General features: G+C 37.9%; 1 protein-coding gene across 1 annotated transcript; it reads right to left on the reverse strand.

Moving 5' to 3' along the window:
- Positions 1–1756: 1756 nt before the first annotated feature.
- Positions 1757–6579, reverse strand: LOC107849778. The gene is made up of 4 exons (XM_047400459.1): positions 5166–6579; positions 4896–5033; positions 4627–4814; positions 1757–3530 (listed from the first exon to the last, which is right to left on the reverse strand). Exons 1-3 carry the CDS (start codon positions 5535–5537, stop codon positions 4779–4781), a joined length of 546 nt encoding a protein of 181 aa, XP_047256415.1. The 5' UTR covers positions 5538–6579; the 3' UTR covers positions 1757–3530; positions 4627–4778.
- Between the last annotated feature and the right edge of the window lie 7133 nt (positions 6580–13712).

The following is a 13712-nucleotide window of genomic DNA, read 5'->3' on the forward strand; positions in this document are numbered from 1 at the left end:
GTAAGCCACACGTTAATATAATAAATAATTTCAAAATAAATTAAAAGCGGGAGGCAAACAACTTTTAGGTTAACAAATATTATAAATCCAAAATAAATTAATTTAAGCCAGACGTAAGTCATTAAAGCGACCGTGCTAGAACCACGGGACTAGAGGGGTGCCTAACACCTTCCCCTCGGTCAACAGAATTCCTTATCAGGATTTCTAGTTCGCAGACGAAAAAATAAAAATTGAAGAGTCATTTCCTTTTGAATAGGGATTCAATAAGGTGACTTGGAACACCCAAACTCAATCCCAAGTGGCGACTCTGAGTAAAGTAATCCCTTTTCAAAATGTCACTTTAATCGAAAAAAAACCGTTTTCTCTAAAACCAACTCCCTAGCGGGGTCGGATGCGGTGAAAAATAGGGGTGTGACAATAATAATGGTTTTGGGCATGATGCTATGACAATGGTGGACCTTATCGTTGAATGGTTAATGGAATAGATGACTTGCAAGTCTAGGTATGACGATACCGATATTGGTCCATGCCCTTAATGGAAAGGAAATGGTCTAACGATATTTGATGATATGAAAGTGCTAAAATTTGGGTTTAAAGGGAATTAGATGGTTAACCGAGAAGGTGCAAGTCCAAGTGGCTCAACACCCGAAACCTGTGTTTTGCTGACATAGGGATGGTTGATCCTTAATTGGACGACCTTATGAGGATGATTGCTCGACATAATTTTTTAATCTAACTCATGTGGTAAATGTGGATTGGGGCTTAGCTGATCGAGCGTTGATCGGAAATACATAGCCCCTGGTTTTTAATGGAAGTCGGTGATACCATCTAGTTCAGAATTAAGGAATAGAAGTATGATTTTCTTTACTTGGAGTCGCAACTGATATTTTCTCATATTGTTTTGGACTTCACTTGTGTGTTTTATTCCACTTTATAAAGCCTATCATATCTTATTATCTGTTCAATATGCCAATATATTCCACATATTGACCATCTCCGGATGGCTACATCGTTTCATGATGTAGGTTCGGAGGCACACTCTCGTGGTACTACACAACAGTAGATTCAACCAGTTTGATCGTGGCAATTGGTGAGCCCTCCATCTTCCGGAAGGCCTATGTCTCTTTCATTAGACTCTAAACGATTCTCTTATGGTATTGCCGGAGCCATATTCCGGCTTAGGATTATCTATTTGAATTGTTAGAGGCTTCATGGACTATGGTAGACAGATATCGCATTCACAAAGAGTGGCCTATATTAGCAGTGGTAGCAGTGGAACCATAAGTACATCACCAGCTTTTGGTCCTCTTATTAGATTTGTTAGCAGATATTCAAGCTTTAACGTCCTGAAATTGATGATTAAAGTTAGTTCCAAACGAATGTGTTGGTAAATTGAATAACCACAACTTGATCTATAAATTGCATTAACATAGCTACTTGTACCTCTTTTCCATAAAATCATCTATTGAAAATCAGTGTGAAATCCCAATAACCAGCAGGTGCAAATTCCCAAACCAACTCCGCTGCAATGAACAAGTTGATTGCACAGCAAGGTAGGTAATCTAACTTATTTCTTAACCAATTCAAAGAGAATATATTCGTCAAAGCGTTCTTTGGCCCAAATCAATTCGGTAGTATTATTTCACAGCATTTTACCCCTACTTTCTCCTGTATACATATACATGTTGTCCTGCAACTCTACAGGCAGAAGCTATTTAACTTGAACCCCTAAAAAAGAATATGCTATTTGGTATTTTTTTCGGTGGGCTGAGGTGGAGGAGGTGCAAATGTCGACGGTCCTTTAGTGTGCACTGAAAGCTAAATTTTTTCTTGTAATATCTTTACTATTAGTGAATGCTGGCTAAGATGAGTATTAGCTTTCCATGACTGCTTTATCTCCTGCTATTCTGGGAATTTCTTTTTTTTTTTTTTGCATGATTGCATATGTTAAGGAATTTTCTTATTCTCTTCTGCACTGGAGTTACATTCTTACAGATTACTCCATTAATTAATTTGCCCAACGAGAACTTTCACCACTTATAATGTCTAATGCTGCCTAGTTTTGTGATCTTTACCGTGCTAATGTCTAATGCTGCCTGTCATAATAAAATGAAATGTGATACAATTATATTTCTTAAGAGAAAATACTTAGAATTATCCTTCGAGGTGGCTCCTCTAATTCGAAACTCCTCGCCTGCGACAACAGGGGGTTGGCCTTCTCGGTTGAGCTTGTCGAAAGCCTAGTGTGGTTTGCGAGCTATTGCACATGAGTGGGGTTCACCCTGTCGCACCCAAAGGGTAGCGACTGTGGAGTCCCTACTTTTGATCAACATACCCAGTGTACATACCCAGTGTAGTCTCACAAAGTGGGATCGTGTAACCTAATCCCTACTTTTGCGAGATAGAGAGACTGTTTACTGTCAGCTCCAGAAAAGAGATTTACAAAACACTATTTGCAGATATATTTCTGGTTCCATTCATATATGAGATGGTCATTCAACTAGGATACTCTTTCTGCTTTCAACTAATGTGTTTTATCTTGCTAACATTTTGACACAGTGGATTCGTGAAGAGGATGGCCGTTTTCATGACTCTGTACATGCCTCTCGGCATCCTGGTGATGTGGGGTTTAGGGGGTGAAACTGATGTGGCACGGTGGAGTGTTCTTTAGTTCAACACAGGTACCATTTATCATCAAATTAATGTGGAGCTGACTCAAACTCTGAACTGGTCTCCAAAGTTGATGCACGAGTTCAAGAGCCTAAAGAGGGTGAGATTGTTCGAGTTGTTCCCAGACCAACTGTTCTTGAAAATATGATCTTGGATGAGATGAAAGAGTTAATCACACAGCTCCCAGAGGCTCTAAACATTGCTTGCTCTTGCAAGGACAACAAAATCTTGCCATAAAGCTTCCAGCATTGAAAGACCTTGTGCATGAACTTGAGAAAGGTGGAGTACTGAAGGATGCCAAGTCATAACAAGTCTTATTGCTTCGGCATACAGTCTACGTGCATATCTTTCACCTATGTTGGACTCTTTTGGGTAGCATACCAGACAAAAAGTAGTTATCTTGTTCACCACTCCAATGCATTCCCTTCTCTTCTTAGTATCGTTTCAGATGGGGAAAAAGCGTTAAGCTAAGAGTTAATTTAGCAGATCACTCTAATACCTAAAATCAACATATATTTTAGTATGCCATGAACTAATTTTCTTTTGGATGAAGTGGAGGCGATTTTAAGGGTTTGTTCTTGATATTTGCCTAAACCAACCCAGAAATAACCGTGAAGAATCTTACAATCACTTAAATTTTAGCCTAAAACAGGTTACAATGGAATACCCAAACTAAAGCACTTAATTTACAAAAGATGGAGACAATCCCAACCAAGACCAACTATAACAAGTACCTTCAACAATAATAGTGAAATCTCAAATGGTAGAAATTTAAATAACTACGGTCCCTGTCCTCCCGTGACACGCCCTTCTGGCAGCAGGCCAAAGCAAAACTCACAGCTAGGCAAACCAATAATAGGCTGTAAATGGAGAAACAAAATAAAGGTAGTATCAAGGACAAATGCATTATCCACAGAAAGCAAATGCATATGATCACTATTTTATGTTTCCTATGGCTTCGTATCGAAAATCCTAAAACAGAATTCATGTAATGAAAATTCGGAAAGTTCCACTTACCCACCAAGAGCAAGGGAATAAATGAGAAGCCAAAGATCTTTCGTTTAACATATTTAATCATCTTTGCATTTCTAGTCAGACAAGGACTGGCAACAGTAACAAATATCACAAAGAAATTTCACACTTTCCTATCACATCTACAATATGTTGATAAAACTGTTGTATTTTGCGAGGCCAATTCTGAACAGGTGGCTACAGTGAGAGTAGTCTTTCTTTTGTTTGAAGCTACTTTTGGTTGACATATTAACTAGACCAAAAGTTTAATTCATCCAGTTAGTAAACCAAATTCAATCCTTGGCTGATCTTCTTGGAAGTAGAATATGAGAATTACCAACAAGATATATAGGAATGCTTTTGGGGAACAAAAGTAAGTCAATGGGAATTTGGAAGACTAACAAGCTGGAAAGTCAATATCTCTCAATGGGTGGTAGACTAATTTTAATCAATTCAGTCCTTGATACTTTGCCTACATATGATGCCATTATTTTCAATCCCGGGGAATGTCAAATGGAGATCCATGATAGTCGGCAAGGAGGAGGATTAGACATAAATTTTTTGAAATCCCAGAATCAAAGTTTGATGTTGTAGTGGCAATGAAGATTTGCTAGTGAGGATTAGCCATTTGGGAGGATAAATGGCATGAAGGTCAAGGAGTTCTGAAACAACTCTTTCCAGATCTCTATATATTATCTCGACAACAACAGGCAACGATTGGGGAGATATGGAGCAACCAAGGATGGAATTTGATCTTTAGAAGATGTTTGAATGATTGGGAAATTGATACGCTAACAGAGTTCGGAGTATAGCATCAAGTGGTAAGGAAATAACATAAAATATTCATTTAGAAAAAGAAAAACCAGTCCACCTAACACACACTCACTAAATAGAGAATAATAGAAGGAAGACGGAAATCATAAACTTCATTAAGTGTTTGATTACCTCTTCTTTAGGCCTGCAACAATAGACCTTACTATCATCATTGACGAGACTAAAAGCAGCATGGATTTGAAAAGTTTCAATAGGAGTAACAAGAGTGAGATTAGATACTATGGCGGTCATCCAATACGTATAATACATTTCCACAGAACAATTCACTTGTCAATCTTCAATACTCTGTACTTGAAATCCTGCAAGAAGAGTCACAAGTAGTTGAGAAGGATATATAATTGGGGAGTAATCATGGAAAGAAAATTAAGGAGCATACATACATTGCTCTCTTTCTCGTTATACTCCTGGATAGCACGGTTTGCCAATTCCATTATAATTTCAGCCATGCCTCTGCGTATTTCCTTAAATGGTCCTAATGGATGTATTGTCCCATCGATATAGTCATCAATGTCAAAACACTGTCAAAGAAGGCAACACATATTTCATTAGAGTGAGTGATGAAAACTATTCAAAGGATAGGGTGAATCTAATAATATTAGGTGACAGTGGAACTATGATAACGAATTGGTTAGCAATATTAAAAACTTTACATGAGTTTGGCGACACTGACGGACATATGCGTTAGAAATTTGGGCAATTTCTGGGTGTTGTTCCTCCTCAAAGGCATCGTAGTGTTCACGGCAGTTTGGGTCACACTTGCAATAGGGTGTCGCATACAGATTCATGCGGCATCTTTTTTCTGTTGCAATGTTTGAGCTCACAGGAGTGCTAGATCCTGTTGTTTGGGTAATACTTGCACTAGGTTGTCTAACATATTCGTAAAGCTGTTTCCAGAACTCAGGGGTCAGAAAAGCTGTTGGCACCGAAGGAGCTCTTCGCGGCGAAGGAAATTTCCCATCAGGAATGTCGTAATATGCAAGATCCCATCCTGGTCCAAAAAGAAAAAAGTGCTCAATTTTCATCTTACCGAGGCGTACTTTTTCCAGATCGTTCAAGTATGACTGTTTTAGTTCTTTCTCCTCCTCCGTTAGAGGTTTAATATGGAGCTCTCGTAACCTCTTATAGAATGCCTCTTCTTGTGTCTTCTGAACCTCCTCTTGTGACTGCAATTCCAATGCCGATAGAATTTCTCTTTTCCTCTTCCTCTTTTCTTCCAGTTCTCTTTCCTCGGGTGTGAACACCTCATCATATATTGGTACTAAACCGTTTTGTATTTCCCACAAATGATGCTTTGTCTCCCACTCTGCATCTCCATCAACAAGTGTTTTCAGCCTCTTCTCCTCGTATGAGTACACTTTTTCCTCGGGTGAAACGTCCTCCGCTAATGGCACTAAACCGTTTGTATTTCCCACAAATGATGCTTTTTCACCCACTCTCCATCACCGTCTACAAGTGTTTTTAGCCTCTTCTCTTCGTATGAATACACTTTCTCCTTGGGCGAGCCCTCCTCCGCTGTTGGTACTAAACCGTTTTCTATTTCCCACAATCGATGCCTTTTTTCCCACTCTGCATCTCCGTCAACTAGTGTTTTCAGCCTTTCTCTTCGAACGAGTATACACACTCCCAATCCGGTGCTGCGTTTTCCCGTATGGATTGATCGTCCATTTGTACCCTATACCACAACCCCTAATTGAACACAATACTATTGTGATTTAATTATGGGTAACATAGGAACATATTTTATTTATAAAGTGAAATAATTTTTCTTACCAAAAATATGTATTTATAATACTAGAAACAAATTAAAGTAGAATTACAAAACCCATTCCAATGTATATATGCACCTTAATTTGCTGTCTCTGATTAGTCCTCGATTATCCTTTCCTTCAGTTTCAACTAATTGTGACTCTCCTTTCACGTTTTCAAATACATGGAATTTTTCTAGGGCAATGTATGATACGTATTGGATGGCCATCAAATGATTAAATATCTCTCTTCGTACTCCTATGCATGCTACAAGTATTGTCAATGGTGAAAAATGTAAAGACCAACTTTTTTTAATAGAGGGGTAATTGGTAATTTTAACCAAATAATAATTATAATAAAGAAAATTAAAAGGGTGTGAGCCAAGCCCATTCCCTTATTCTTGATGATTCTAAACGTTATGACTAGGGAATTGAAAGGGTAATTATTTTTTTTTCTATCCGGAAGTAGTAGCCTCATAGAGAAGCAGGGGTTCTTTTCGGACATAATAAGAGCTGGTGTAGTAGGGATTTTACATAGACAGGTACTTAAACCTCTAATTGTCGTGATGCTCCCATTTTACATAGTAATTAGTTAGGATTCAATTATATATTAATGTCAGTAGGGTGGAGAAGGCAATTGAAAGTAATTTCCTTATATAACTAGTAACAGAGGAAATCAATATCTAGTCCCAATCTTCTATCTTGAGAGGTGTTTTCAATGGAGTTGTAATGAAATTGGATTTTGGATAATGTGATCAATTGAAGTTGATTCTACAATTGCATATTGATAAGTTTGTATAGCGGTGATAGAAATTTAAATTTTTAAATGAAAGTACAAAGAAGAATTTTATCAACTTCTCATTTTAGTTGTTGTTTAGGGATCACTTCTTTAGCATTAAGGCTACTGTATTACTTAATGTTCTTTTTAGTTGTTGTTTAGGGATCACTTCTTTAGCATTAAGGCTACTGTATTAATTAATGTTCTTGGAATTTGGTTATTAACCTATATAAATTATTATTGAATAGATACGTTGGAGTTTCCCTTTTTAAGACATGGATTGAGGGGTGAGATACTAAGGTTTAGTTCTAAGCTTGGAATTTTGGGATATATTGAAACTTGATCCTGATTATTTTAATTGATATTATTAATTAATATGTTTGCATAGATTGAAACCATTGGAGGCTATTTGGTTAATGTTTTACGAGTTACGAGGTTGAGGAAATTTGACATCAACGAGGTAAGTGAGACTTTAAACTTTGATGCTTGCTTTTCAAACCTGCTTATATTTTTCTGCCTAATCCATGTGTTGGGGACAAGCGTGTGCTTGGTAGAATCGGTGGTCTTTGATCAACCGCGGTTATGTATTTTGTTAAGTATACAGAGAATCATTTAATGGTAAGTTGTGAGGTAACGTTGGGATATTGGATATATTTACTAAGGGCATACAAGTGCTGTCGTAATATGTTAGGGGCATACCTATGCTGCCGTAATATGTTAGGGGCCTTGTCCTTGCTGTTGTGCTGTAGTAATATGGTAGGGGCATACCTATGCCATCGTAATATGTTAGAGGCCTTGTACTTTGATACAATAAAAACTTGGAAGACACGAAATTGGCTCAAAACAGTCCAAACACACACCAAAAACAGTCCACTAATTCAAAGAACCGAAGACCCGGTCTTTTGGAGATCACTCTCGGATTCAAGAATGCGATACAAGATGGACAATATTACTAGGTGTTTGACACCTTTTCCAGCCAACAACAAACTAAGTTAACAACACAAGATGAAACAATAATGAGAACAACAACAACAACAACAAAAACGGCTTCACAATACAAGATACAAAACCGGTACAAGATTACAAAAGGAAAAGGATAGATAGATAGAATACATGAAGGTATAATGTTAAGAACCCAAGAATGGTAACTCTTGGACCCTTAACACTACATACAACAATAAACCTATCTCTTACGTGACACAAGATCGGAATCCACCTCTCTAGCATCAACGTTTCCAAACAATTAACAACAAAGAGAATCCACCCTATTGTTGTCTCCTAGTTTCGATTTTGCCTCATGAAGAGAAGAGAGGACTTTGTGTTTTTCAAGTGTTTCTCACTTCAACATCCATAATAATCTAAGTAAATAAAACCCTACATTGTTCTTTATATAGCTATTACAAGATATAAGTTAAAATAACCAAAAGGGCCTTCAAAGAGTGGGCTGCCCATCAAGTGTAAGTTATGGGCTGATTTTCGTGCGTTTTGGGCCTCTTCTACACTTAAATTGCACACATCAAGTCTCGAGACCAACGTGCACTCTTATAAGTCCATATCCGTGATTATTCTTGTATCACACTTGTTGCCGTAGTATATTTTTGGGGCATTATATATGCTGTCGTGGACTTATCGGCGTGTTAGGTTGATCACCTTCACTGCCGTTTATGACAAGTTGTGAGGGTGGATTGAGTTGAGATGCATGGTAACTTTTGAAACATTTATTGAAGATTATATTATAAGTTATATGGTGTGTATATCATTTATGTGATTGTTGTGCGTTGTATTTTCTAATGCTTGTTCCAGGGGTATTAAAGTAGCGGGTCAAGGATCTTACTGGGTTATATTTATATATAGCCCACTCCTTACTTTCATGTCTGCAGATACTGTTGTGAAGGTGAGACTAGTGGTTACGGTTCGTTCGTGAAGATACTCTTACTAAGGTGAGCCTTCAAATTGTTCGTGGAGTTTGTTGTTTTAGCTCTATCTATTTTTAGTTTTATCCCTTCAATGGGTTTGCATGCCCAAAAGTTGAACTCATGTAACTCTTTTTTAGATGCTCCATGGTCTTAGTGTGGGATTTCGGCTAATGAATTAGTTCTCGAGCGATTGATGGATTATTAGTTTGATTATAATTTTTTGTTGGATTACTATTCGCTATTTATTGATGCATTAGAGTTGCTCATATCTTATATTAGTTCTTATTAACTAGTAAAGTGTATGGAAGGTTGGTTCTCCCGGCAGGTGTTATGCGCGGGTACCAGTCACGTCTAGGAGTTATTTTGGCACGTGACAATAAAGTTATCTTTTGTTATCGGCCTAAAGAAGAGGTAATCAAACACCTATGAAGTTCTTTTTAAAAAGAATGATTAGTTTATTGTAATTCTGTGTTTCAATTGCAATTGATCTATTAGTTTCTCAACCGTAGTGGGTTTTGCTATTTTGAGATGATTTACTTGTGGATAGCTTTTCTGTTGGGATAACTATGAGCACACACTAATTACATGATGGATTTCGAGAGATGCTCAAACACAATATTCTTTTATACTCTGACTGTGTTAACGTTGAATCGAGGAGCATGTTTTCCCCTTGGAAAATCACTTCCACCCTAAAATAACTTCCCCAAAGTCATTTTTCTTTACAAATCTTAAAATCCTTTTTTCATATTACTTGCACTCAAATCACTCCATTTGATTTGATATGAGAGTCTGAAGTTTCTTCTTGATATTTGATATTGTTGCTGGCCTTTGTCTGGATAGAAATACAAAGATGATTAAAAAAATTTTAACTGCAAGATCTTTGGATTCTCGTTTTTCCCTTATGCTCTTGATCTCTAAGTTGGAATTTCCAAATTCTCGTTACAGTAATGCTTGTGCCGGGGGTCTATCGGAAATAGTCTCTCTATCTCACATTTGAGGTTGTGGAATGGACTGCGTACACTTACCCTCCCTAGACCCCACTTGGTGGGAGTATACTGAATATGTTGTTGTTGTTGTCGTTACAGTAATGCTTGCATAAATTCAAAGTTGAATTCCAGATTAGTTTTTTGTGTAACAGAGTTGAAGGAAGTTGTTGTTGTTGTTGTCGTTACAGTAATGCTTGCATAAAATTCAAAGTTGAAATCCAGATTAGTTTTTTGTGTTAACAGAGTGGAAGGAAACATGAATAGTAATAGTAGGCATTTGCTTTTTGTGGATGAGGCTTTTGTACTTGATAACTAACTATACTTTGATTTGTTTCTACATTTACAGGCCATAGTTGGTTTGCCGAGCTGCTGACTTTTGTTTTGGCCTGTTGCCAGATGTGTCTGACATGGAAGGAATGGAACCATATTAGTTTCTTATCGTATTTTATCACCATATAGCTGCTTGTCAATATTGATTGTAGCAAGTGAATAGATTGTTACAAGTGATCCCCACTCCAGGTCTTTAGCTTTTAAGTGAATTGTTTATGATATAATTGATAAAACAGTGAAAATTCAGCTGTTCATGTGGCTTTAAGCATAACAGACGTTCAGTTAAATTGAAAAAGGGTAAGGCGAGCACAGCCTTACGCCTGAGCTTCCAGTGCCAGACTGCAAGACGGGTGGCGTCATACGCGTTATTAAAATTTTTCTTTATTTGTGTGTGCCTTAGTTATAGCTTAGCTAGCCAATGTTATTAGTCATTTTTTCAAAAAAGAACTTCATAGGTGCTTGATTACCTCTTCTTTAGGCCGGCAACAGAAGATCACTTGTAGCAGCAAGGATTTGAGAAGTTTCGATAGGAGTACCAAGAGTCAGATTTAATACTGACAGTCATCCAATCTGTATTGTACATTCACACAGTATAATTCACTTTCTTAATCTTCAAAACCTTACACAGTATAAGAACTCTCTCTACATGAGAGCCTCCGTTCTCCTCTTGTTCAAGTAACAAGCTTTTACCTCTTTTTGTCCTAGTCCATCTTTTCAATACCTTATGGTTTATCCATCTTGTTGCCTCTGTTGCTTTTGGTATGGCATCATCGTCTCGTTCAAATGATGGGAGTACACCAGTAGTGAAGATGTCTGATTTGAATCTTGATGATTCAGACATTGAACTAGATTATCATGGTGATGAGGATGCACAGATCCCGGAGAGAAGATTGCTAATCCCCCATGGTGTGTGGTAGGGCGTGTTGTCACAGACAAGTTTATCAACCTGAAGTCCTTTAGTGATGCGATGAAAAAAGCATGGAGACCAGGGGAAGGAATGGCGGTGAGAGAACTTGGAAGCAATGTCTTTATTTTCCAGTTTTTTAACCAACGTGAACATTATCGGATAATCGAAGATGGCCCATGGAACTTTATGCAGAACCCTGTCTTACTATGCCCCTCAATCTTGATCAGAACCCACGGCAAGTAGAACTCACATCATTTGATATATGAATTCAAGTTCACGGCTTGGTGGGAGTTCTACGATCTGAAAGAGTTCTAAGAGACATTGGGAATACCATCGGTAGATTCGAATACTCCAATACAAAAAACCATGATATGCTTTGGAAAGACTACATGAGGATACGAGTGACCATTAACATCCAAAAACCACTTAAGCATCAATGAAAATCAGACAGCCAAGAGGTGGATGTGCGCAAATTTCATTTTAGTATGAAAGATTGGGAAGTTTTTGTTTCTTTTGTGGTTTGATTGGCCATACAGACAAGTACTGCTGGAAACTAAATCATCATCCAGAAATTGATACAGTACAGTTCTTTTATGGGCCAGAATTACGTGTTGAACAACGGCAAGCATCCATAGTTGGCATGAGATGGATTAGGTCGGAAAGTAGATCGGGGGGAGGTGCGTGGCATGATAAGGAAAGAAGGGATTATCAGTAGGTTTTCCGGATGGATTGGTATAAGAAAGGAAAACAAATCAGGGTACGAGAAAGAAAATAATGGAGAAAAAAGAGAAAGTGAGAGGTAGAAATAAAAACAACACAAAAGAAGGGAGAAAATAACGTACATTACGGGAATGACAGTATTGTTAATGGAAAGGATTATAATAATCTTAGGATAATTATTAGGGATAAAGATGCATTTAGAAAAGATATAGAGGCAGGGGAGTTTGATGAAGAGCAATTAACGCCATCTTCGGCTTCGATTCATTACGCTCAGAAGCTCCAACTAGCCCTTAAGTCTCTTGCCGCCTAAAACTCTGCCAAGAGAGGGTTGCTTTACATTTGATCCTATGTACCCATAGAATGCTATGCGTATCCACTTTCGGATCTCGTAAAGAGAGAACGTGTTTTTTTCTCTGACTTTCTCTCTCATTCGCAGAGAGAAGAAAGCAGGCTTTGCTCCAGCGACCGCTATCCTTGGGAAACCAATAGAGCTATCGAAGGAAAGGGATGCAGTCTCTCCCTTGGCCTTCGGAGAGGAGAGGGCAGAGAAGAAAACGTCCTTCCCGCAAGTTTCTTTACTTCCTACATCCTTACTAGTAAAAAAGGATCTCTTAGACCAAGAAGGTCAGAGAAAAGAAGGAAGCGTGACGTAGCTGGCAAATTAATTCCTTTCGATGGGCGAAAAAACTTGGTTATGACGGGTTCTGGTCTTCAGGCCTGCCAAATCCAATGAGCTCTTTAATTTGGAATTGTAGTGGGCTTGGGAACCATGTACAGTTTCCGAACTGAAGGACTTGGTCCAACAAAAGAAGCCCAACTTAATTTTTGAGACAAAAGTTGACAAGACTAAATTACAACTTTACGGTAATTTTGGCTTTGAAGGATTGAGTATTGTTGACCCAGAAGGACAGAGTGGTGGTTTATCCCTTTTGTGGCGTGAGAAGGACGCATGCCCATTAATTGATTCTCAGAAATACTTTATTGATGTGGTGGTCCAAATTGCGGGGATTCCTGAGTTTGATATACTGGTTTCTATGGTTGTCCCGAGACAAATCGTAGGAGGAAATCTTGGGACATTCTAAAGTCTTTGAAGAATAAATTCCCACTACCGTGGTGCATTGATAAGGTAAAAACTTGGAAGACACGAAATTGGCTCAAAACAGTCCAAACACACACCAAAAACAGTCCACTAATTCAAAGAACCGAAGACCCGGTCTTTTGGAGATCACTCTCGGATTCAAGAATGCGATACAAGATGGACAATATTACTAAGTGTTTGACACCTTTTCCAGCCAACAACAAACTAAGTTAACAACACAAGATTAAACCACAATGAGAACAACAACAACAAAAAGGGCTTCACAATACAAGATACAAAACGGATACAAGATTACAAAAGGAAAAGGATAGCTATATAGACCACATGAAGATATAATGTTAAGAACCCAAGAATGGTAACTCTTGGACCCTTAACACTACATACAACAATAAACCTATCTCTTACAAAGACACAAGATCGGAATCCACCTCTCTAGCATCAATGTTTCCAAGCAATCAACAACAAAGAGAATCCACCCTATTGTTGTCTCCTAGTTTCGGTTTTGCCTCATCAAGAGAAGAGAGGACTTTACGTTTTTCAAGTGTTTCTCACTTCAACATCATAATAATCTAAGTAACTAAAACCCTACATTTTTCTTTATATAACTATTACAAGATATAAGTTAAAATAACCAAAAAGGCCTTCAAAGAGTGGGCTGCCCATCAAGTGTAAGTTATGGGCTGATTTTGGTGTGTTTTGGGCCTCTTCTACACTTA

Source organism: Capsicum annuum, chromosome 12, assembly GCF_002878395.1.
Source record: "Capsicum annuum cultivar UCD-10X-F1 chromosome 12, UCD10Xv1.1, whole genome shotgun sequence".
Taxonomy (NCBI): domain Eukaryota; kingdom Viridiplantae; phylum Streptophyta; class Magnoliopsida; order Solanales; family Solanaceae; genus Capsicum; species Capsicum annuum.